This window comes from Tenrec ecaudatus, chromosome 7, assembly GCF_050624435.1.
Source record: "Tenrec ecaudatus isolate mTenEca1 chromosome 7, mTenEca1.hap1, whole genome shotgun sequence".
Taxonomy (NCBI): Eukaryota; Metazoa; Chordata; class Mammalia; order Afrosoricida; family Tenrecidae; genus Tenrec; species Tenrec ecaudatus.
This window is the reverse complement of record NC_134536.1, coordinates 112,412,836-112,439,844: the sequence shown is the minus strand read 5'-3', so window position 1 is coordinate 112,439,844 and position 27,009 is coordinate 112,412,836. Positions and strand designations below refer to the sequence as shown.

The 27,009-nt window shown below is 38.0% G+C and overlaps 1 protein-coding gene across 2 annotated transcripts in view; it reads right to left on the bottom strand.

Annotated features, from left to right (window-relative positions):
* Positions 1-27,009, bottom strand: part of KHDRBS2 (KH RNA binding domain containing, signal transduction associated 2) — a 646,447-nt gene that overhangs the window by 125,717 nt on the left and 493,721 nt on the right. Inside the window, exons 8-9 of one of the 2 annotated variants that reach the window (XM_075554046.1) lie at positions 26,300-26,310; positions 24,079-24,099 (exon numbers count right to left, since the gene is read on the bottom strand). The exons of the other annotated variant lie outside the window; for it this stretch is intronic. Of the exons in view, the coding sequence (XP_075410161.1) occupies positions 24,079-24,099; positions 26,300-26,310 (32 nt within the window). The remainder of the gene's footprint in view (positions 1-24,078; positions 24,100-26,299; positions 26,311-27,009) is intronic. 2 annotated transcript variants of the gene reach the window in all.

Sequence of the window (27,009 nt, the reverse complement as noted above, 5' to 3'; positions counted from 1 at the left end):
TTCTTAAACCCTTTATAATTCCATTTTTACCCGTAAAAGGATTAGAATAAGAATACGTGCAATAGATTTAAAAGAGAAGAGTGCTTAAAACTTTACAAGCTTTCAAAAAAATAGTAACACCATATTATAAAAATTAGCTGGTTGCCATAGAATTGGTTATGATTTATGTTATTAGGTTTGGAATTGGTTCCAGCCCATAGCAACCCTATGCACAACAGAAGGAAACAGTGCAAGTCCTATGACATCTTCACAATTGTTTCAATACCTGAGCCCATTGTTGCAGCCACTGCATCAGTCCATCTTGCCGATGGCTTCCCTGCCTTTACTGCCCCTCCACTTTACCAAGAGTGTGTCTCTCCTGACCATCTATCCAAAGTATGTGAGTGGAAGCATTGCCATCCTTGCCTCTCAGGAGCACACTGGCTGTCCTTCTTCCAAGACCGACTAGCTGTCCTTTTAGTAGTCCCAGGGGCTTTCAACATCCTTCTTCGGCACCGAGATCATGACCCTAGATTACAGAGTAGAGCTGTTCCATTGCGTTGGATCGGCTTTAATTCTGACAGAAGCAGATCGCCAGGTTTGGCCTTTTTTTTTTAAATCATTTTATTGGGGCTCCTACAACTCATCACAATCCATCCATCCATCCATTGTGTCAAGCATATTTGTACATTTATTGCCATCATCATTTTCAAAACATTTCCTTTCTACTTGAGCCCTTGTTATCAGCTCCTCATTTCCCCCTTCCTTCCCCCACCCCCTCTCCCTCATGAACCCTTGATAATTTATAATTTTTTTTTCATGTCTTACACTGACAGATGCCTCCCTTCACCCACTTTTCTGTTCACCCACCAGGTCTGTCTTTGATGGCCCTTCTTGGCGTATTCAAATTGTTAACTATTGGGTTAGCTGCTAAAGCAAATTGTTCACTTTAACCAGGAACCTGATAACATATTCATAATACCTCACTTTTTTAAGTAATACTTTCAGTCATGAATTAATATCTATTGAAAGTCCAATGTATGGCAGACTGCTGCTGTGGTTGCTGGATGACATGTGATCATTTTTTACTCACAGTGACCTTACGTAACAGATCTGAGTTGCCCCGTTGGGTTCCCTACGTATTAATATTTATTAAGATCAGGCTACCAGGCCTTTCTTCTATGGATCCATTGGAAGAGTAAATGCTAATATCAGATATTTGTGAAAACAAACTGAAAGAGTAAAGAGAAAATCTGGTATCTCAAAGGTAGAAAAAATAATAGGAGGAAAGTGTGGTATCGTGAAAAAGTAATTGGAACAATTGACAGAAATAAAAATCAAATTATGTTATAATACAGGTTACTATTAATTGTGGAGAATTGAAAAATTAAAAGAATGGAATGGCTAAACAAACAAAAAGTTAAAAGCTAAAAACAAAGCAACAAAACACATTTCAGCATTTGCATTTTCAAGTGTTTCCTGGTAGTTTCAATATTAAAGACTGATGTGATGTAGTTAGAAAGTAAAAATAAAAAACAATATGAGATATCTGATAGATAATATTTATAACATTACGTTTTATAGGCTTCTAAAAGCCTAAAGACCAGGCTTTGAGACTGGTCTCTTAACATGGTGCTGGGATTGCCCAATTTTCTTAATTTTTAAGTATGTGGTGACCAGAGAAGCAACTTTTCACGATATCTCCTTGGACTTAAGTTTGAGAGTTTGGTTAGGATATGAAATAACTGTAATGGGTGCTGGATCACAGCTATACTTGTAACCAGCAAAAACCTACCACAGACGTTAGAGTAGCATATGAACAATCCAGGGAAATGTGTTTGTGTTCTCCAAAGCTTACAGTATTTCTACAATACAAGAAAATGTGATATAGTCAATCTTCAAACCATAAATCAACATATAGAAAACTTGCAAGCTGGAAGAAAGAAAGGCTGCATTTTCCCCAGTGCACTCTGTTGCATGTCTGGATGCACCAGGCACCATTTCCAGCACCTGACATACATTTATCTACATTTCACAAGAATCCAGCAAAGGCACCATTAGGCTTACTTTATTGTTGGGAACACGATTTATTTTCTTTATGTGTTCAAAATTCATCAGCTCATAAATGGCAAAGGCAATGATTTGAAGCTCTGCCTGTTGACATCTAAGCTATTTCTTTGAAGTCATTTCTTTGAACATCACAAGGTCTTTATAATACTCACAAGAAAGATGCTAGGCAGTACAGAAATCTCGGACAATGAAAATGGAAGAAGGGAAGAAAACACTTGAAAGGTTCTAAAATCATTATTAATCTGAAATTAAAGTGTATATATATATATATCTGGTAATGGAGGCACCTCAGTAACCCAACTCCAAGAGAGGAATGCTCAAACCGGAAAACAAAAGCCGAGAAGACTCCAGTAACGATTCAACTTTCAAACAACAAAGGGTGGTGTCTATTATTATTTGTGAATGGTTAAGTCCCAAGAGAACCTTATTTGAAAGTTGTGTGAAGCCCTCGGGAAATGACATCTGATGTGTCATGCTACCGCTCTGGTTAGGAGACAGCAAGTTGGTCATGGCGACCATGTGCACAGACTACCTGCTCCAGTCTCACAGCCAGTGCTTTGCTGGAGCCCCTCGTTGCAGCCACTGTGTTGATTCATCTTGCTGAGAATGTGCCCCATTTTTTCTGATCCTCGATTTGACTCATTATGATGTTCTTCTTCATAGATTTGTTCTTCCAAATAACGCACAAAATACAAGAAAGCAAGTCTGATGATTCTCCAGTCTAAGGAGTATTCTGACTGCCATTTTTCCAAGACAGATTTGTTCCCTCCTTTGGAAGTCCATGACCTATTCAATATTCTTCACCAACATCATACTTCAGAGGTATATTTTCTGCATCAGTCTTCATTATTCAATATCCATCTGTGAGATGCATACGGGGTGATTGACATACCATGACTTTGGTTAGGTTAGCTCTCAAAGTCTTTGCCAGCAGATCTGCCCAATAACACAGGTTTTGCTAGCTTGACTGCTTCTGCCATGGGCATTGCAATGGAGATGCCCTTATCTGACCTCTTCAGGCAAGGGTCAGATATGCCTCCACTCTCCATTGTTCTTTACTTTATTTTGCCCTTCATGGTTCCTCTTACAACACTCTACATTGTAAGGGCCCTATAGACCTCAGAAACCATAGTCATGTTAAGGGAATTGATTAGTGAACTTAACAGGTTCTCACAAGTCAGGGTCATAAAGCATGAAGGATAGAGTCAGTGGTCCATAGCAACATCTCTCCTAAGTCAGCAGTCACGTTTCTCTTCAGTCCTCAGCCTCTCGGTCACATGACCCCTTGTCCTCTGCCTCCAGGGACCAGCAAGGCCACCTGTTGTTCTGTATCAGAGCTAAGAAAAAGGAGCCCCATAAACTCGGTGCTGCTCATCTGTGTCCCAGAGCCACAGTCTCTGGTGCCTGTTCTTGACCTGCCCTTCCTGAAGACAAATCCAGCGTGTTCCACTCCTAAGCCACTAGGTTTTCTCTTTCTGCTCCTGCTCCAAAGTTGGCGTATCCTAGGGTGGTAATAAAAACTGACCAATCCCCTCTATTAGTGTTATATCCACTCTATTTGCATAGCTCCACCATTCATTTGATAGGAGTTACAAAGACATGGGCGCTATTCGGTACCATTGAGTCAGTTCCCACCCATAGTGACCCATGTACAGTCACATAAAACATGACAGGGTCCTGCACCATCCTCACAATGGTCCCAGGCTTGGGCCCATTGTTGCAGCCACAGGGTTGTAGGAAACTGAGGACCTGGGAGGACATGTCTGTGGGTGACCTCCAGCAGAGCTCGGCACGCTAGCCCTAGTGTGAGGCATGACTCCGCAGTCCAAAATATGGGAAACGTGCTGCAATTCACATCTCCAGGGAGGTTGTTTCTCCTTAGCACATCTACCCTTCCTCTCCCTCTCCCCCTCCAGCCAATGCTAATAGAAAGCTGTCTCCTACAGACACCTGACGCCTCACATCCCCAGTCAAAGGACATACCTTAAGGAGTGTTTTTGTCTCATGAATGCTTGGTATTTCCTTTGAAGTAGTCCCCCCTTGGGGCCTGGAATACTCATGATTAATAAATTGCCTATTTGTTTGATGTGTATGTATTACAAGAGGCCTGCATGCGTAGAGAGAGCTCTTCTGCTTCTCACCTCTCCCAAGAAGGAAGTCGAGTCCTCTGCCCTCTGCTGTCTGTCATTGTCTTTAACTGTGCATGTCACTCAGCAGGACCATTCCACTGGGGGGCTGGACCCATTTCACAGAGGGGTTTCTTCTTTTTAGCCATGCCTCTACTTTATCACACATGATGTCCTTCTCAAGGGACTGGTCTCTTCTGACAACCTGTCCAAATTATGTAAGACACAATCTCACTGTCCTTGCCTCTCAGGTGCACTCGGGATTCACTTCTTCCAGGGTGGATTTGTGTGTCCTTTCAGCAGTCCATGGTACTTTGAACATGCTTCTCCAGCTCCACAATTCAAGTGTGTTTTTAATTTTTTCTTTGGTCATCCTTTTTCAATGTCCAACTTTCACCATAGTCCTCAAACGCCCTTGCTTTTCAATGCTCAGAAGAGGTCCTGGTCAGCAGATTTACCCAATGTGTCTTTTGACCTCTTGTCCGTTCCTTCTATGAACCTTGATTGTGGATCCAAACAAGAGTAAATCCTTGACGGTTTCTCCATTTATCAAGATGTTACCTATTGGCCCTGTTGTGAGAATCTTGGTCATATTTACATTGAATTGTTATTCATACCGTGGGCCGCAATCATGATTTTCTTCAAAACATGCTTCAACAGAACAAAACACTGCATGGTCCTGGGCCATCCTCATTAGGATTCTATGCTTGTGCCCACTGATGCAGACACCTTGTCTACCATTTTGTAGAGGGTTTTCCTCTTTGGCCTCTATTTTACCAAACATGATATCCTTCTCCAGGGACTAGTCTCTTCTGACAACATGTCCAAAGTATGTAAGACAAAGTCTCATTATCCTTGCTTCTTTTTTGTTTGCTTGTTTTCTTTTTTAATCATTGTCTTGGGGGCTCATACAACTCAACACAATCCTTGCTTCTAAAGAACAGCACTCCTTCCAAGATGGAATTATTTGATACTGATAGATGAGTGGTGGGAGGCATGGGTAGGAGAGCCAGCTAAAGATTCTTCAACTCTTGATTAAGCAGGCAAGTACGTCAAATCTTTGACAATACCAATCTTTTCTCAGTTCATTATAATATTGCATCACATCCTATCCAGATGTGAAGATTTCTTTCTTATTTTGTGTTGAGCTGTAGTCCCACATTGAAGATTCCTCTTTAATCAGTAAGAGATTCAATTCCTCAACACTTTCAGCAGTAAAGCTTATTTCATCTGTCTATGTCAGTTTGTTAGTCTTTCTAGCTTTTCATATCATATGCTCAGCATAAAGATTAAAGAAACATGATGAAAAAATAAAATGCTGGTGTATGTTGTGGAATACAAAAAAGGCTTTTCCCCAGGTTGTCTCCCCCAAATATATGCTAAGCTGCTTGCTAGCACACGGTGAGAGGACAGATGCTTGGAGATATCCTCCCTGAAGGTATTCAACCATGTAGAGCAATCACACCCTATTGTCTATGCAGCCTAGGTGGGGCTGACACCCTACTGATAATGATAGTGATTGTTTCCCTGGAGCTACCAGAGTAAAGGTGAAGCCCACTCAAGGACAACTAAGGTTAGGCTGTCATCTTGAATCTAGGATCCACATGCATACTCCTAATCCCTCCACTTCCTACTGCATGCTCACCCCTAGATTGTCCCCCTCCCATTGCTGCATTGCCTAAGGCACAACATCTTCCTGTGATGTATGTGGTTACATGCATTCAGGGGGGCTTGCATGCTCCTAAGTATATATAACCCTTGGTTAGAAATATACCCTTCTCTCCTCCTCCTCCCACTCTCCAGGCTTGGACCTGGCTGTTGAGATCATGGCCGTCCAGGAGGTAGGTGAGCATGCTAATATAAAATGTGTCTGACTCTTTTATTTTATCTTCTCTCCTACCTTTCCTATTATTTATGACTTTACTATGATCTTTATATATTATTGCCTTACAATTGCTCCCATGACCCCTCCAATGCTGTCAAAGGCTGGTTCCTCCTACAGTATTTCGTCCTGGTTTTCAATCAGGTAATATCCCCTTGGCAGGTTTAAATAACAGTCTCTTGACCTACACACAAATTTTACATGTGTACAACTTAAGTGTTATGGAATTTCCATTTTTCAAATAGTTATTCATAATTTTTATGATCCGCATAGTCAAAAATCTTTAAACGGTCCATAAAAAACAGTTTAGAAAAATAGTCAAGGGAACACAGCTTTCTAGTATTCTCTGCTTTCAACAAAACTCATCTCACATGGGCAGACCATGCTTATTCTATACAGTCATGGATTTAATTGTGTTCCCTCAAAATATGTGCGAACGTGACTGGATAATGATTCTCTAGGGTGGCAGTTATGCAATGATGTAATTTGACATTTGGGTTATGATCCCTATGTGGTCTGATGTGGTGAACTAATCACTTGTGAAAGGTTTAAGAGTAATTTCCAACATTCTTCGCTCCCCTCACAATTTTGATCATTAATAAGAGCAATTTCCCTGAGATGTGACTCGAAACACCTTTTATTTCATAAGAGATAAAGACAGGAGCTACCAGAGATCAGAGGTCCCCACTATCACTAAGAAAGTAGAGATACGAATGGAGTGCATCTATTGGATCAGGTCCCCAAACTGGTAACCTCCTAAGCAAAATAAGATTGATGCTAAGATACAGAAGGAGCTTCTGGATATGCTGGGCCTACAGATGCTGGAAGGAGACGAGGATCTTTCCCTTTATCTGGGAGCCAACAGAGAACAAAAGTTTCCCCTAGAATTGGTGTCATGAATTCAGACTTACAGCTTTCTAAATGCTGAGGGAATAAATATCTATTTCTAAGCAACGGCACCCATTTGCGATACTTCTATTATGGCAGCACGGTTAACTAAGAAATTTCCTCTCCTGAATTTGGTTTGAGTTTTTGTCAATTCCCTGTTGGTATACTATGGCAATCAATTTTTAATCTCCAGCAAAAAAACGGTGCACAATATTAATTTAATTATTTGATAATTTCTGCACTCTATTGGATTATTTTTCTTTGGCATGGGCATGAATATGAATCTCGCCAAGTCAGTTGGCCAGGACCAAATTTGGATATTCCAAATTTCTTGGCCCAGCAGATGGTCATTTCCAGCATTGCATCTGCTGAAACATTTCAATTGGTAGTTTCTGAAGACTTGTTTTTCGCCAATGCCGTCAGTGGAATTTGAAACGTTCCCTTCAGTGCTATGTTGAAGGGAACTATGTGGAATGTTCTTCATCGCAAACTACCTCCTGAAATCGCTGAGTGTCAAGCCGTTCTTTCTAGTACAGCCACGCTGCATTTCGTCCATCTTGTTTTGGTGCTCTGTGTATCATTCAAGATTTTGCCCATCATCATTCAATATTGTAATTCAGGGCTTGAATATTTTTTCTTCTTTTTTTTTAACAAAAGGAAAGAAATTTATTGGAGCCCATACGGGAAACCCTAGGGGGGCCCAGCATACCCTACTGTGTAGGCATGCCCAGCAAAGGGTCATACCATTCGTTGTACCCCCATGTCCCAGAGGGACTCCCCTTGAGCCAAGCTCCAAAGTCCCAGGACTGGCTGGGGGTAGGGAAGTCTTCAGTTTTTTAACTGAAATGCCGACTAATGTTTTTTTTTTTTTCCTTTTTGATTTTCTAACTCCAGGTCGTTAAGCATTTCATTATATTACTTTATCTTTTTTTGGCTGCTCTTTGAAATCTTCTGTCCAATTCTTTTAATTCATTTCTTCATTCAGCTTTATCTGCTCTGTTCAAAAACAAGTTTCACAGTCTCTTCTGATATTGATTTTGGTCTTTTCTCTCTACTTGCTTTCTGCATGAATGGTGTCATCCCACAACTTGTTGGGTCCTCTGCCATTAGTGCTCAGTGAGTCAAATACATTTTTGAGATGATTTATAAATATGGGTGGGATATACTCAAGGTTGTTGTGGTAGTTACATAATCTCCTGTCAACCTGAGGATATTAACAGTGAAGGGGTGGAGCCTAGCCTGACAATCCGGTCACAGACTGATGATGCCTTGCCTCCCTGTGGGTATGGCCATCTCATGAGGATTCTGGGAACTTCCCTCTCTCCCTGGAGGTGGGCCACTCTCTCTCTTTCCTTCACATTTGTGTGTTAAGACACTCAGAGAGCTGGAGGAGCCATGTGGATATCCACGCCGGCACTGAGATGCTTCCACTACCATTGGATCCACAACAATTTTCAGCCACAGGCACAGGCCTGCGATCTTCTGCATTCAGCATCATTGCATGTGCTGCATGAATATGAAGAGAAATTTCTGGACTAATATAAGTCATGGGTCTGATATCGGACTCAAGGACTGGATCTGGACCGGGCTGGGATTTTCTCTCAATATACAATTGCTCTTCTATCTAAAGCTCTCTCTTACACACATTCTAGTGTCTCAGGTTTTGTTTCTCTAGTCAACCCAGACTAACAGTTGGACTTTGCTCTCAAAGTCTCAACTTGTCACTTTCCATCCTATGGTGCCTTGTGTGCTATTGCGACGTGATATCTAGGCAATCTACATTTCAAATGCTAGCATGCTTGCCCATGGTGGCTAGGTCTCAGGGGAGCTCCCAGCCTATGACAGATTGGGGGGAAGAATCTGATGAACTATTTTGGGAAAAAAATAGCCAGTGAAAAACCTTATGCATTATAGTAGAACATTATATAATACAGTGCTAAAAGATGAGCCCAGGTTAACATGCAATAAAATATAGAATACATCATTTTCTAGGCCTTCATTGGCTGATAAAGAATAGCCAATACCAGCTCATTTCAAATCAGGAAGTCCAGTTATTCAAATTTACAAACCAACAAAAAAATGACAAAGATAATGAAATTGAAGATTTTGAACAAAGTCTACGGTATAACATTGATCAAACATGAGCTCAACAAGTTTAGATAGTATTGATGATTGGAATGTGCAAGTTGGAAACAAAGACAGATTAATTCAAATTTATGTTAGTGATAGAAACAATATATAAGACAGAACGATAGAGTTTTAGAAGACCAATGACCTATTCATTGGAAATATCCTTTTTAGCAACCTAAGTGGGAACTATACTTTTGGATCTCACCAGATTGAAATATATAGGATGGAAATTAGCTACTTCTGTGAAAAGAGAGAATTCGAGAAGTTTGATATCATCAATCAGAAAAGGGCCAGGGGCTGCCTGCACAGCAGACCATCTGCAGAATTTGTGCTTATGCAAGTTTGAGTTGAAATTGATGTCTTCTAAAGAGGCGATATAAAGAGTCTATTATTCATTTTGGTGTGGATGCTACCCAATTGATTCAAGCATATAGCCACTTGTAAAATCAATGGCATTTTATATCCAGAACAAGACTATAGATTGTACTGACCAAACTGAGAAATGCACTTCCTATAATAAGAGTGTTTTCCAAAAGATGTCTTTATTAGGAATAATAAATAAATAAATAAAACTGTACAAATAAAATACCACCAGGATTTCCTCATTAGATGATCACTAGTACATCTTCTACCTTTCCTTGTTCTTATTTTGAAGTAGTTGCCCTTTTGCTTCTTCAAGATTTCCAAGCCATTAAATTTGAAAGATGCTTAAGTGCACGCAATTTAAAGCGGCAATTGCTAAGGACATTAATCAAATCTTTCACAATATGCCTTACCTAGAATCCTTTGAGTAACTACACAGGCTAAAAAAAAGCATCCCAGGCAAAACCATTTCCTGAACAGTTATTCAACACCAATGTTGCAGCCGATCACCTGCTCCTCAAATGCTCTCCAATTTAATACTTTCGTTTCCTTTACTCTCTTCATTGGTTGAGTTCTTTTATTTCTTTTCAAAATAAACTGCCCCTTTCTTTACTCTTGGGATAAACCTAACTTGCCCTTGGGGCATTTTTGTTGCTGTTATGTTGATTTCCAAATATAGTTAACTAAAACTTTCTGATTTTTACATTCATGCTTATGACAGGTATTACGAGAGAGTCTGCACCTTGTCTTTATCATGTTTTGGTGTTCAAGTTATGTAGATTCAAACCATGAGTACATGAGTGTTTTCTTTCACTTTGTTTTTCTATATACCTGGGGATAATTTGTAAATACATGCGAACATGTATTTACTCCTTGAATATTTCAAATATCACATTTGGGATGAGCTTTTTCATAAATGGAAAAGATTGGTGACTAGTAGCACTGTCTCTTTAATGGTTACGGGATCACATGCATTTTCTAGTCCTTGAATCTGTTTTGCTATATTGTATTTTTATGGGAATATATTTGCCTATTTTTATCTAAAAATATTATTTGTTGGTATAAAGTTATGATATAGATTTTTCTTTTAATGTGCATCATGAGGTCTCAAAAGAATCAAATTCTAGTTTTAGTGAGCCTCTCAGTGAGTGTTGGGTTCTATTTCATCAGTTTCGGCTGTTTTCTCTACTTTCTTACCCTGTTTTAGGGGCTTTTTTTTCTCCTTCAGGTTCTTAAAATATTTACTTAGTTTATCAAATTTTAGTCAATATTCTTAATATGCTTTAAAGGCTACAAATTATTTTTGAGAGCTACTTTAACTATATTTCTCAAGTTTTAATATAGCATTTTCACTATCAACAAAGTATAAATACTTTCTAATTTCTATTATGATTTTTTTCCAAATACATTGATTATATAGAACATGTTTCTTTTTTATTTGGAGATTAAATATATTTGAAAAAATACTTTCTGTGTAATCATTTTTTTCACATGTAATGCATTTACTTTGCAATTGCTATTGCTAGTTTTATAAACACTTTCTACATATTTAAAAGAATGAGATTATATGGATGTTCAGTGAAGTGCATAAAACATTTGAAATCATTACAATATACACGTATATTGAGGCTTTTATCCTTATGATGTTACCCTCTATTTTGGGTAGAAGAATTCATTTTTTTCACCTACTTTCACTTTTCTCAGATATTGACATGACTAAATATATTTTCTTCTGTGAACTCTGTCATGCATTTTTTATTCTTTGGCAATCATATAGTCCATTCAGAATTATTGTAATTACTGATATATTTTTCATTTAGATTTAAATTAGATCTAATGTCCTTCTTTTTTAAAGTTGTGTTTCACATTCTTTTTTTCTATTTAAAATAATTTTCCTATTTTAATTTTGTTCTCTATAAATTTGGAAATTGGTGTCTGAAATCTTGGGCACACTGGTCATCTGAAAGCCTGTGGACTTTGTAGCCTGGTTCTGGTGGTTAGGGTCAGAGAAGGAAGTTTTACTCTTGCAGTTTATATTCGAACAGAGGTGCAAGCTAATAGAATTTAATTTATGTCCTTTTGGTATGTAATTCTAGATTAACAATGCTTTATTTTGTCACTTAAAAAATTATTCGTGTCATTAGGAGTTCATTGTTCCTCATGAGAAGTTGGAAGATAACAACAAAATAGAAAAATAATAACATATTTAAAATACTTCCCTTGTAATATTTTAAAAGTCACTAGGAGTAATAAAAATGTGAACATTTAATGTAAAATATTATGAATAGGGAAATGTAAGTGGGGAGATTTAGATATTAATCCTCCTTAAATCAATCTATAAATCAGATCAATTTTACAAAACTTACCAGATATCATAAACTAAATCAAACAAATACTATTTAATGGTTACGTGAATACAATATTTTTGTTCCTAGTGCATGCATGCTGATTTTTCCAGATGTTACCTCATAAAAAGATGATAATCATCAACAGCAATAGCATTACCTTTGAATTATGAGAGTGTTAATTCTATATGTTACAAAAAGAACAGTTCATAAGGAAAGGGCAATTTACCTAAGTGATGAGTTTATTACTTCTTCATAATTCAAATTTGGCATGCCATCAGGAGAGTAACACAAATTTAGTATGTACATAGTTGAAAATTTTCAGTATATAAAACTTTAAAAAACAAGCATACAAATAAGAATAATTAAAGTTTGGGTAAAACTAAGAGAAATTGAAATCTCCACGTACTGAGTCCTACAGGTCACTCTGCGTCAGCGTTGACTGCGGGTAGGGAATTATTTTTCGTGTGTTTTTACTGTATGATGGGAGAGAAATGGAGGAGCCCTGGGGCGGAGGGGTCATAAGTGGGACTGCGATCTGATGTGCGAGGCAGGCAGTGAAAAACCACTAGCTGTTTCGCGGGAGAAAGAAGAGGCTTTTCATTCCCGCCAACAGGTACAATCTCAGACACTAGCAGGGGCCGTGCTGCTCTGTCCTACAGGGTCACTATGAGTGAACATGGGCTAGATGGCGGGGAGTTTATTTATTTATTTATGGGGGAGGGGAGGAGGGTGGAAACAAAGGTGACGCTTTCTACTCCTGTCAAGAATTGCAGGGTGGGTAATCCACCGGGGCAGGTCTACTTCGTTCTCTAGGGTCGCTGGGAGTTGAAATTCATGGCAGTGAGTTTGGTTTGGTTGCTATATGCTGGATCATAGTACCAAATATTACCATGCCCCTGAATAAGCACAGAGACGGTTGGAGATACATTAGTACCCATTTCACTGATACTGAAACCAAGGCTTACTGCTCCATAATGCACCTGAAACAGAGTAGGCGGTAGCTCCAGGCAAATGAAGCCCAATGTTATTCTGAAGTTCAGATAATTAACAAAATATTTATGATTATCAACCAAGTTGTATTCTCCAGGAAAACAAAACAATGTTTTCTATGGCAGGTTAGCCCCTTGCAGTTTTTCTATTGCAGCATCTGAGTGCTGTAGTGGTACCCAATTCTTATCTAGCATTATTTAAAAATAACCCAGTAAATAGAGTATCTTTTACTTAATTAGGTGAGGCGCTATGAATCAATGTTTTTTAGAAATCATGTTTTATTTTTAATATATTTGTGACTTCATTAAAATATAGCAAAGAATATGGGATAAGAACGGTGGAAGCTTGAAAAATCCTGAAACCACTGAAAATTTGAAATCACATCACAAGTTCCTCTAATTCACCATAGTAGGCCCTTACATGTTTTAGAAATTTGTTGTAGGCACAAGTACATGCATTTTTAAAAGTCTGTCCCTGAAGAATGTTTCAGGAGATTTTTTGATAAATCTGACAAATACTTCCAGGACTCAAAGGGAAAAAGGTTAATTCCCTTCCCCCTTTGCATGCTTTCTGTTCCGAGTTGTATCCACCTACTTCTCTCTTGTTAGATACATATTAGCAGTGCCGTCCTCACAAGAGTAGGGGTACACACTTAGGAACTTCTGAGGGAAAAATTGGTTCGACATGCTTTACAATTCTGCAGCTCTATCGACGCTACCATAAGAAACAGAAACACCAACCAAGCAAATGCACTACAAGGGAGGCCTGTCTCCGGAGCCACAACGGTACATTCCTGTTGGACAAAGTGCACCAATACAAGCGTGACGGAGCCCGCTCAGAACTGCGCTTGTGCAAGTACCGCACATTCTGAGGCACTGCTTTATTGAGGCAAGCACAATTAATTAATTGATATAAATTTTCTCTTAAAAAAATCAGTTCTCACTAATGTGTGCGTATGTTTGATGCTATTGTCTTCTATTTTTTAATTTCTTTTCCTTTAGTTTCATGTATGATTCACTTACCAATAATTTTACTTCTGAAACAATGTAAGTAATAGTAAAAATTAGTGTTTTTATTTGGCCTGATTTACTTCAATAATTGTATTTTCCAATACACTTGAGTATGTCTTTCTTGAGTTAGTGAAGACGTTATAATAGGATACTCGACTGTTAGAACTTCCAAAGGGGATGGATAATATAGTCTACTGGTTAAAAACTGGGAATTTTGGTGTAAGTGGAACGGACTTCAGTTGTAGCTTTGAGCAGTGGGATCTCAGAAACATTTGGCTTCTCATTTACAAAATGAGGATAAGATTAAGGTTGTTTTGAGACCTAATTAAAATGAAAATTCACTATCTGGAACATGGTGGACAGTAACATTATTTCTCTATTGAATGATATCTTCATTGCTTGGCCTTGTTATTATTATCTGAAGTGAATATAAAACTTAAAATTTTCCAGCACTTTGGTATTAATGTAAGTAACTGAAAGTTAGTTTTATTTGAAGAGCCTAAATAATTTTAAAGTAGATAATGTTTATTAATAGATGAGCTATATAATTCTGCATATATCTGTTAGTGTTTCATTTTTTAGTCAACAAATGTTACCTGATTGTCAATCATCTACTAGTGAATAGTTAGAAGACTATTAGTGAATGATTACATTTAAAGAAAGTAGCTATACAATTTGAAAATACTCAGATAGTACAAAACGATCAGTAATCTACATAAATGCTTAGGGTTCTTGAAAATTATTTACTACCCAGTATGGATATCACTTTTACTTATGTATCCAAAACCTACCGTCACTCAGTCAGCTCTGACTTTTAATGACCACACGCAGTGTTTCTGCGGCTTGCAGTTAGCAGTCGAATGCTCACCTGGCAGTGCCACCAAAGCGCCTTTATTTAAGCCTAAACCAACCAAACCTAAGCTTACTGCCATCCAATAGATGCCAACTCAAAGAGACCCTACATTGAAGGGTCTGTGAGTTTCTTACCGTAACGCTATACAGTGCAGAGAGCCCTTTCTCCATCGGAGCTGCTGGTGGTTTCAAACCGCTGACCATGCAGGTAGCAGCCCAATGGATAATCCACGATGCCACCAGGGCTCCCTTATTTATGCATATGCCCCCTTCCTTAAAACCAAACTCACTGCCAGTCAACCATCCTGACGCACAGTGACCCTACGAAGGTTTTTTGAGATTGGGAATCTTTGCAGGAGCACACAGTCTCAAGCGTCTCCCTCGGAGTGGTTATGGGTGTGCACTCTGAACCTCGCGCCGTCATTCATGCATTTTGTTGTTTTTGGTGCTAGGTGCCATCGAGCTGGTTCAGACCCATAACCACCTTATGCAAAACAGAGTGAAACACTGTCTACTCCAGCGCCATCCTCACAAATGTTCATGTATGCATAGAATTTCCTTAATAATTAAAAAAGTATATTAGATACATTCACAAGAAAACTTATATCTGATTTTGGTACAATTTGAAAGGATATGATTTAACTCCAGAGACTGTTTATTACAGTAATAGTTTATGAGAACATATGATTACTTTAAAAAAGGTGTTCTGGTGTATGAAGACTGCTCACTACTTAATGAGCATTTTAAATTATTTTATAAAATTCTGATAATAAACATGAGTCTGAAAGCTATTTCTATGTAAATATACTAAACAATTTATATATTATGCAAGTGATTAAGAATAACATTAAGCAGCCTTTTAATATAGATATAAGTTTAACATAGCAATGCTAGTTTAGTCTTAAGTAATTTCTTTTTAATTGAAGAGAAACAAGTATATAAATCAGCAAGTAACTGACACTAATTCTACCTGGCTGAATATGTTTTGTTTTTACCATAAAGGTAGAAGAAAAAAAATAGGGATTCTATTATGTATATAACATTTACAAGGAGTAATAGAATAGAGGGAAATGTTTATTAGGAATGATATGACTTAGGGTACCAACCACAGTCCTGTGTCATGTGATTTCCCATCTTTGCAAACAGGAATCTTAGAGTGCCTAACGTGTATGTCAGGTATCTTATCCTAATTATTAATCATAACCTCTATGGGATATTCACATGGCCAACCTCATCACCAAAAACACCAAAAATCAGAATCTTTAACCGGCAAGAGATGAGAGGAGAGTGATTGTCTGGTTACAAGGGGGAAAGGTAATTGACCTTCAAGATTCAACATTTTCATGTCACAGCATTTCATTAGACACTTATTAAACACAGGGCATTCTGAGGAAACTCCATTAAGTTCCACCTTCTGTGCATGTGTTCCATGCACAGTAACCTAACATCAACAGTCACACACTTCAACATAGCTGTCTCCTAACACACACACAACTCTCCTTAACAGTTGCCATCAAGCCACTCCCCAACTCTATGGCAATCCTATGCACAAAGGGATCAGTTTCCTGGACTGATTTTTGAAAGTACATCACCAGGCCTCATCCTGTGGTCCAATTTAGTCTAGACACTCTGTTGAAACTACTCAGCACCATAATAACTCAGGAACCTCCACTGATATGTGCTTGCCGGGCATTGTCCAAATATCCTGGGCCCTCTGGCATGCAAGCCAGGACTCCTAACACACAACCACCTCTGCCCTGAGGATAACTGAGAGACTTTACCAACACGGCTGTTTGGGATGGTAAATATGCATATGCTATCACCCCATGCCTTCAGCCTGTAGACTCCAAGGATAAATATCTCCTTCCTCAGTAGGGAAAAACATCTCAAGGCAGAGTGAGCATGTCAGTTCACAGTATTTTGAGGCTGCATGTGTAGCTCATTGTCAAATAACAGCAGGGAATACAATGCTGCAGAAACAAAGATTCTTCTGCAATTTGAATGATCTCACTTTCAATGGTCTTGAACATGGAGGTGCCTAATCTGTGCTCTAACATTCAAAGCTAAACAGTGGGATGCGAGGACATAGTCTGTACCAATGCATTTGTTTAAAGTCATTTAACTTCATTGGAAAAGATCAGTTAGTTGTGGTTAGTTTGGTAAAAAAATACTAAAGGGAATGTGTAAGTATCAGTGTGATAGTTACATAATCTGTTGTCAATTTGAGATTTATGAGTGAGGGGTGGAGTTTAGTCTGTCAATCAGGTTGTAGCTTGCTGACCCGTGGGATACAGAAGGATTTCTCCCAAACTGTCTCCCCCAAATATATGCCAGACAGCTGCTTGGGAATGACTATACTTGGAGGCCATCGGAAGTAGGTCAGGGGTTATTCTCCCTGAGAGCTATCAGCCATCTAGAGCAAGTAGTCACCACTGTTTATCCCACAACAAACAGGGCCCACTCCCTTCTGATAAGGATAGTAGTTGTCTGTTTCCTTGTAGGAGGCCCCAGAGGTTAAACCCGCCCAAGGATGACCAAGGTTAGGCTGCCATCTTGAATCAAGGGTCCGCCCATCTTGTCACATGTATAACCCCAATCCCTCCCCTTCCTATTGTGTGTATGCCCGTAGACCACCCCTTCTGATTACTGTATTACCTATAGTACAACCCCTTCCTGTGACGTATGTCCTCACCTGTAATTAGGGGGCTTGCATGTCCCCAGAGAACATAAAAGGGGCCAGGGCTACCATTAAACTCTCTCTCTCTCTCCCTCCACTTGGACCATCATGCGGGGCAGAGGTGAGCATGCTACCATGAAACATGTCTGACTCCCATTTATTTCAATACTTCTATCTCTCATGCTCTCAGTAACTCTACTATGATCTTTACTTATTATCGCTGTACAATTGCGCCTACCGGACCCATAATGATATGTTAGGGGCTGGCTTCCCCTGACACTCATTTTGGAGGCTCTAAGGAGATACACAGCTCTCTGGAGGTGGGACACATACTCCCTGGGAGACATTGCAGCTGACAAGTCACATGGAACTACACCAGTGCCCTGAGCTCGAGAGGCCACTTGGAGACTCATGCCACTGCTGATATGCTTACACTACCACTGGACCCATAAGATTTCCCACCCACTGGCCTGTGATCATCCTGCATTTGTGTCATTGCATGTGTTCCATGAATCTGAAGAGGAATGTATAGATTGTATTGGAAATATGGGCTAATATTGGGCTTACAGACTTGATCTGGACTGGGTTGGGATGTTTTCTTAATGTACTCTTAATGTTTTGTTAATGTTCATATAACATTAAGTTTTCTTAATGTACACTTTATATAAAGATGTTTTCTTAATGTACTCTTTATATAAAGGTCTCTCTTATACACATATGAGTGTCTGTGATTTTGTTTCTCTAGTCAAGCTGAACTAACACAGTCAGATATAAATATTTTTCAGTATATATGCATTTATGTCAAAGTAATGTTTAAAAAGCTTCAAAATTTTAAGATGCTAGAATGACTTCTAATTATAAAGTTTATAGTTATTACACTTGGTCATTACCAAGCTCTAAAAACAAATAATCATATTTTCCTTATAATGTTCATGTCTTGGGTAATGAGGTATTTTCAAACTTATTTAATACTTAAGGGGAAAAGTTCAAAAAGATACCTTTAGTGAAATTATTCTACAAAGGGCTTTTGTCATGAACAAAAACCTGCAGATTTTTAGAGTAAAATATAATGCATTTGCATACACATATACACAAATTTACACATTATATATATTAAAGTTTGAATGAGAACCAAAAAAACCCCTCAATATATCATTTTACAACAATAACATTTAGTTGCTAAAACACATTGGAACTGAATAAAAAGTTAAGATATTTGATGATGAAAACTGATATCTAAGCCATAATTTTGGAAAGATTTCATAGCCATTAAAAATGCAGCAAAATGAACAGGTGAAAAAGTAATTCTGCAGCATTGAATTACAGTGTAATAAAAGTACCAAGATAATCCGCGGTGGCACCATGGTTAAAGCGCTTGACTGCTGGCCCAAAGGTTGGTAGTTGAAGTCTACCAACCTCTCTAAGGAAGAAGAAACAGTTATAGCCTTGGAAACCCTGGGGGCGAGCTCCCATGTCCTGCAGTGCTACTATGAGTCAAAATTGACTTGACAATAGAGGGTTTGATATTTGAAATGGGTATCAAAAAAAGGATTTTAACATTGTAGCTTTTGTTCCCAAGGTTTCTATTCTAAGATATTATACATTTTTTTTCTAAAAAGGACGAAATAGGCAGTCAGGGATATTAGCAGGCAGAGAGATAAGCTATATAACTGTCCTTTTTTACTTTGTGTTCATGATTTTCAATATATTGAGGTTTTTTCATTTTAGGTTCCTACTGCTCTAACCTAGGAAAAAAATGTATTCTCATCTTTAATCTTGATGTCTTTTTTCTTATGTAGCTCATGGTTTTTGCGAGTAACGTATGTCTTCAATAATATAATCAAGGAATATTGTCATCATTATGGCATCTTAATGAAACAAACTGATGAGTTAGAATTTTCTAATGTAAAGTCAAAAACTTTTAAAGTACATAATCAGCTCTTTTACACTATTTTCACTTAGTCCCTTTAAAATGAGAGTTTATCAAATAAATACCTTGACATTAAAAAAACAAAAATGCTAGCATGATACTGAATATTGTCATATACTTTCAGGTCAGGTATGGAACGTATTAATCTAATGGTTTAGTTGTGCTATTTTTTGGTAACAATTTTATTGGCATATAATTCACATATCACACAATTCAATGGTTTCATTATGTCAAGAAGAGTTGTACAATCACCACCATAAATTTTAGAACATTTTAATCCAATATTTATAAGTAAAGAGAGCTTGGAAAGATAATTGTTTCACAAAATAACAATGTATAAATTACCAAGGGCACATGAGGGAGGGGGGAGCGTGGAGGGAGGGGAAAAAAGAAAAGAGGACCTGATGCAAAGGGCTTAAGTGGAGAGCAAATGCTTTGAGAATGATTGGGGCAGGGAATGTGCAGATGTGCTTTATACAATTGATGTATGTATATGTATGGATTGTGATAAGAGTTGTATGAGCCCCTAATAAAATGTTTAAAAAAATTTTTTTAAGATAATTCTTTCTTTATTTTTACCTCAACCTCCTAATCTAAGTACTTTCCAATAAATCCACTATGGTTCAAATATGTTATGACAAATATGTTATGAGTACTGATAATTATATGTGAATATTAAAATTAATATTAACAATATCCTTGATATCATATTGCAAGTAGGATTTTGCTTAAGAGAATCCAAGAACAATGCAGCAATGCATTGATAAGGAACTGCCAGAAGTTCAGGCGGGATTCAGAAGAGCACACGAAACAAAGGCTAACATTGCTGATGTCAAGTGGATCTTGAATCAAAGAAGTGAATACCAGAAAGATGTTTACCTGTGTTTTATTGACTATGTAAAGGCATTTGGCTGTGTAGATCATAATAAAATACAGATAGTCTTGAGATGAATGGGAATTCCAGATAACTTCATTGTGCTCATGAGGAATGTACATGGAACAAGAGGCAGTTGTGCAAACAGAGCAAGGGAATTCTGCATGGTTTTAAATCAGGAAAGATTGTATCTTCCCAAAATTCTTGGTCAATCTGTCAGGCTGAGCAAATAATCAGAGAGCCAGGATTATATGAAGAAGAATGTGGATTGAGGACGGTTTGTCATCTACTTGAGATGTGCAGATGACACACCTTTGCTTGCCCAAAGTGCGGAGAACAGGAAACACTCGGTGATGAAGATCAAGGATGTCAGTCTTCGTGTGGATTATGACTCAATATGAAGAAAACCAAAATAGAGAACATTTTATATGGAGAAAATTCTGACACTGTCAAGGATTTTGTCTTGCTTAGATCCACAATCAATACTCGTGGAAACAAATCAGCTGCCCAAGACCTCTTTAGAGTACTGAAAAACAAGGATGTTACTTTGAGGACCAACCTGACCCAAGTCGTGGTATTTTCCATGATGTCATATGCGTGTGAAAGTTGGATTTTAAATAAGGAAACGGAAGAAAAATGACGCATAACTGTAGTTAAATTCATGTAGTAAGTTTGCCAGTGGGAATGGTCTTTCTCAAATAAGATACCCACTGAGTTGATGAGATGGTGCCTACTGAGTAAGCATTCAAGCAGTTTCTTTATTTGCATGACTGAAAAATCAATGCATGTGAATGGTGGTGCTGGAGACGAATATTGAAAGGACCATGGACCGCCAAAAGGACAAACCAGTCCATCCCGAAAGAAGTAAGGCCAGAGCGCTCCTTAGAGGACAGGATGGCAGGACTTCATCTTACATACTTTGGTCATTTTGTCAAGAGATGAGTCTCTGTGGAAGGACGTCCTGCTTGATAAAGTGAAGGGGCACTGGGGTATCGAAAAGAGAAAGGCTTTCAGAGAGATGGACTCACACAGTGAGGGCACAAAGGGGCTTAGGCATAGGGGCAGTTGGGAGGAGGGTGTGGGATCGTGCAGTGTTTTGTTCTGTTGTGCCACCATGGCTGGAACCAACTTGATGACCCGTAACAACAAGAACAACACTTCCACATTGGAGGCTGCCGTCAGGTGCCCACAAGTTCATTTTCATCTTATAGGACAGTGTAGAACTGCACCACAGAGTTCCTTGTGAGCGGATCGCCAATTGTATTTTCCTCTGAGCAGCTGATGGATTAGAATCAGCACCCTTTTAATCAATAGCCTCGTACTTAATTATTGCACCAACAAAGCCTCATGATTTCACATTAGATAGATAATGTGGACGTATCAGGCATTAGAGATAAAGAAGGAACACACATGAGCAAAATTTTGTCTGTAATCAATTTGGCTTTTTCAGTCAAAACAGACTTGAAGTATGACAACATTTCCTCATTTGTTTATGATGATTACAATGATGGCAGGATGACAATGGTGATAGTGATGATAGTAAACACCATGTGTGTGTTTACATAATTCACGCAGTTTGCTAAAGTCGTTTTATTGCTTCATAGGCTTGATCGCATTTGATTGTTATGGTCGGTGGATAGGGTCTCAAGATTCTTGATTCCTGGTGTTCTCATATTTTCTTCTAGGTATTGAATCGAGGGAAATTACATTTGAGAGCCTAGAATAATCACACCAGTCTTATAAATCAGGCTTTACAGATCTGATAAATAATTATTCAGATGTAGCCAAACATGAAAGAATTCAAGGTATTGCCACTGGTTTTGAAGACTGAAAATTTCACATAGCAAGGTATATGGGTGTTTCTGGGATCTGAGAATGAGCTCTGTCTGCAACCATATACTGAACATAGACTGTACTGAAATGAGGAACTAGATGCTACAACCACATAAGTTTGAATGAGGAAATATTTAGAATTTGTTCCAAGTTTCATTTAAGGTGAAGTAGAAGTTATATATTTCCTTTCTTAAGAATTTTCCTAAGCAGTTTTATACATTTTTCTAATTACTTTGTGTGGTAGTTACATAATCTGAGTCAATTTGAGGATTAAGAGTGAAGGGGTGGAGTCTAGTCTGTCAATCAGGTTATAGTCAATGAAGACTCTGTGTGGGCATGGCTTTCCCCCGAGAATTCTGGGAACACCTGTCTTGCCTCCTTGGATGCAGGAGACTCTCTCTCTGCACACTCCCTTGGAGACACTACTGAAAAAACACATGGCGCTACACCCTGGGAGCTGATGAAGCCACATCAATCTACCCTGATGCAACCAGACCTCTGGAGCTGGAAAAGCCATGTAGAGACCCCTGCCAGTGCTGAGATGCTTACACCACCACTGGATCCACAAGATTTCTAACCAACTGCATTCAGCATCACTGCATGTACTGCAGGAGTCTGAAGAGGACTTTATACATTGGTATTGGACATAGGGACTAATATTGGCCTTAAGGGCTTAGACTGGACTGGGTTGGGATGCTTTCTTAATGTATAATTTCCCTTTATATAAAACTCTCTCTTATACGCATTTGAGTGCCTGTTGATTTGTTTCTCTAGTCTACCCAGACTAAGCCACCTTGTGTAGCAAGATTCTGTAAAGCTCTGGAAGATCTTTCCCCTTAGGTCAAAATCGGGCTAAGTGTTGAAGAGAAGCACTGGATAGCTGCATTTGTCCTACTGCCTGTCTCATTTTGCAACAGTAGACAGAAAATGAGTAAGAGGTGCATTAGATATATATGGCCATGTTGTATGCGGATACAGAGATAGCAACAATATGTGTTACAAAGACAGACAGCTATGGGTATCCCAACCTGCTAAAAACCAGTAAAAATAATTTTTGTATGAATTGAAACCCTCAAAATATAATGATCAAAGCAGGAAAAATGGAGAGTTCTCATGACCATTTTTGGATGCCTATTCTATTGATTTAACTTAAATCTTCACTTTGCTTCACAGATTCAGATTTCATTTTTTGAGTCAATGTTGTTACTGTTCAGGGTCACTTTCTCGGTTCTGGCTCATAATGACACTCTGGACAACAAAATAAAACATTGCCCCATCCTGGTCATCCACATAATTCATTGCTATGTTTGAGTCAATTGCTGCAGCTGCAGCGGCAATCCATCTGCTTCACAGTCTCTTTCCCTTACAATGACCCTGGATGAGCAATGAACACCCAGGTCCAAGATGTTGGCTGTACTCAATTTGACTTTTTCAGTTAAAATAGGCTTGTGTGTGGTGTCAATGTCCCTCTTTTGTTTGTGATAATTAAAATGACAACAATGGTGTCAGTCTTGACAGTCAACATCACTTTAGGTTCTTTCAAGGAAGGAGTCTCTCCTGAATCAGGCTGCCCTGCTTCCTCCCCCACCTCCTCTTCAGCAAGTCTTTAGTTTTCCATTACAAGTGTGACTTGGGAACAAAGTAACTTATCAACTTGTTTGCTGATGTGGAAACAGAATTATTTTATAGGTGCCTTATTGCCTAGTTTAAAACGTTTATTTAAAATCCCAACATTTTAATGAATATAATTTACTAATTGTTATGTTCTATGTCAAATCATTTCTTTAGGATAAAAATGCTCTACTTTCCTGCAAAATATCTTTTGCGTCAAACGTCCTCTACTTTGTGAGTGAGAAACCACAGAGCACTATGAATAATCCTGCCACAGGCTCCTGGATAACAACTTTAGATCAACTGTCATGCTACTGGAATTTTGAGAAACAAATTAAATTCCCATTCAGTCATGCAAATAAAGAAACTGCTTGAATGCTTACTCAGTAGGCACCATCTCATCAACTCTGTGGGCATCTTATTTGAGAAAGACCATTCCCACTGGCAAACTTACTACATGAATTTAACTACAGTTATGCGTCATTTAACGTCCACAATGTGCGTGTGAACAGGACTTTATGTGATTTGGATGTTCTCTAAACACTATATTTATAAACAGGCAATCCCTCCATTACATATGAGTTGCATTCTGAAATCTGTCATCAAGTCAAATTTTCACCTTAATTGGAACAATGAGGAAAGATTCCCATCTAATATGTAAGTCAAATACTTGTCATAGCACATAGGGTACTTTTGTATCCATAAAAACATCAAAAGAAAGAAAAAAATCTTCAACACAATATTGTCTTGATATGCAATAAAAATAATGCCTTTTTGCTATTATTAATCACCTTATAAGGGGGTTACTCCCCCTCAAAAAAAAAACACAGGAAAAAAGTTCCGCTGGACAAAGCTGTCATAGCACACAATTTTCCTGCTAGGCGAGCATCAAGCAACTTAGAATTAGTGCACCCACTGGTGTCACCTGGGAAGGTTCTCTCTGGTCACAATGAAAGTTTTTTGTGAAAGCAATTTTGCTTCAACCTGTCTCTTTTTTTTTAATTTGATGGCCAATTTAAGTAAACAGCATGTGGCTGTGAAATTTTGTTTCATTCATGGGAAAAAATGCCACAGGAATGTTGTGATCTTGAACACAATGTACAAGGACAGCTCTATGGGAAAAACTCAAGTGTATGAGTGGTTTTCTCATTTTAAAAAAGGTGAAATGTCAATTGATGACAAACCTCGTTCTGGATGTGTGTCAACTTTCTGGAAGGATGAAAATGTCAACTCGTGCATTTGGAGTTTGTTCCACCAGGTCAGACAGTTAATCAAGGTTTCAATTTAGAAGTTCTGAAAGGATTATGTAGCAGTGTGAGGCACAAAAGGCCTGTTTTGCCAGCAAAAGGGGGACAGGCTTGCCACCCAGCAAAACAATGCACCTGCTCATGCAGCCATCTCACTACACCAGTTTTGGCAAAAAAATAGCATTCCTCTCTTGCCCCACACATCTTACTCACCTGACCTCACTCTGTGCAACTTCTTTTTGTTTCCATGAATGGAGAGGGACAAAAAAGGACAGTTACTGATGGCAAAGAAGAGGTGAAAAACAAAATGAGGGAGGTGTTACCAGCCATCCAGAGATGAGTTTGAAAATGTGTCCAAGAATAGAATCACAGATTTGACAAATATATTAAGTGTGTTGAAGAGTACTTTCAAGGTACTAAGGTTGTCTTCGTGAAAAAGAACATTTGGAAAACACATTAGTTTTGGGGTAGCCCCTTGTATGTACCTTGAATTTTTAATACAGAATTTAAAGAGGACTTGAAAACAAAAATAGACATGTGTTTGATCATTGCTTGATTGACTGTTTTTAGTCATATGATTGTATACATATGTCAAGTAATAATGTGAGAGCTAAAGTTTAATTACTCTTCAAATTTTAAATGTATACAATTAAGATTAAATATTTGAGATTTGAGTTATTTTCTAGAGGACAATCACACTACTCAGTTTCTGTATATTTAGAGTGACACAAAAATGATACTAATTTATTGGCATGAATTTTGAATTCTCATATGTCTTAAAACAAAGTAGAACACTTATATTTTAGATGCTATTATGTAATAAACAAGAACGTGCATCCAGTGTTCTAGTTCTAGCTCCATTCAACAAGCTTTTCACTTGAAGCAGCGTAATTACAATAAAATTGAGCTACAGCATTAAATTTTCTAGAGAAATATCGATCAAAGGACAAAGGAGATTTCTCTCAGTGACACAATCTATTTTCTCCTAATTGTAACTTTGCCAAATGACACCAAAGGACTCATTGTCATAGTTACATTTTTGGAGGATATGCTCATTAAGGAGAAAACACTGAAAAATACATAAGCTAGAAATGCATTTTCTATAGGACTTCTTTACTTTGGATTTGAATTATGGTATACATTTATATTTTTATTATTACAACTATAATGAGAATAAAAAATACATGATTTTAAATAAAATGAGAAATTACATGAATATAAAGAACAGGTGACATTTCATACATTCTGTTTTTAAAATTTTTGTCTTTTTGATTTTATCATTCTTGGTTGGAGTAACATACTAATTCCATTCCCTTAAAATGAATGATAAGAAGATGAACATTCAAAAATGAAATGAAATTTTGCAAAGATATATTTAAAACAATTTCTTATCTACAAGTTCTATTTTCTCATATCTAGAATGGAAAAATTGTTATAATTATCTCCCAAATACACATTCCTTATTTAAATTTTAACCAATGGAGTTCACTGAGAAGAAAACTATTAAGTAGTGATATCACATTTAGGAACTAGCCTCATTTGATTATATTTCCAGAAGTCAAAATGTACTAATAGCATTCTAATGGTTGGTAGTCCCTTCATGTAGATGGTGGTTCAGCAGGCATATAAATCAATACAACAAATTGTCAGGCCAGTAAGGTGGCTTCTGTTGTTCTGCTTCTCATTACAGGCAGAGGCAATTGAAGAAAAGCTATCACTGCATCCAGATTCTTAATGAGGTTTGCTACCAATTAGTTTACTGCCCAACTATGCGCTTTGACATTTGGTTAGTCAGTGACTTGGGCACTTGTTCGTGTAACAGGATATTACTACACACAGTCATGAAACACTGTTATTCCAATAGCCGAGCCAGTTATTACAGGTACTTGAAAAAGTACCCGAAGAAAACACTGACCTTCAAATTCCTGCTTTGTTCTGAGCTGATGTCAAGTCAATAATAAAACCTAAAGCCAATGCTTTATTGATACCTGAATGAATGTGGTTTACAAAATCTTTTTATTAAGCTTTGCAAACTGATGTCAAGCGAAGCTATTGTGCCCAGAAAATGTCAACCTCAAAAAATGACAAATGTGATGGGGCTCCTTTGACACATGCTTATCAAGACCTTATTCTGACACTTTCTTCTTTTCAATCACAGCGAGACTGTGAATAAAGAGTGGCAACAATTTTTATATTCTA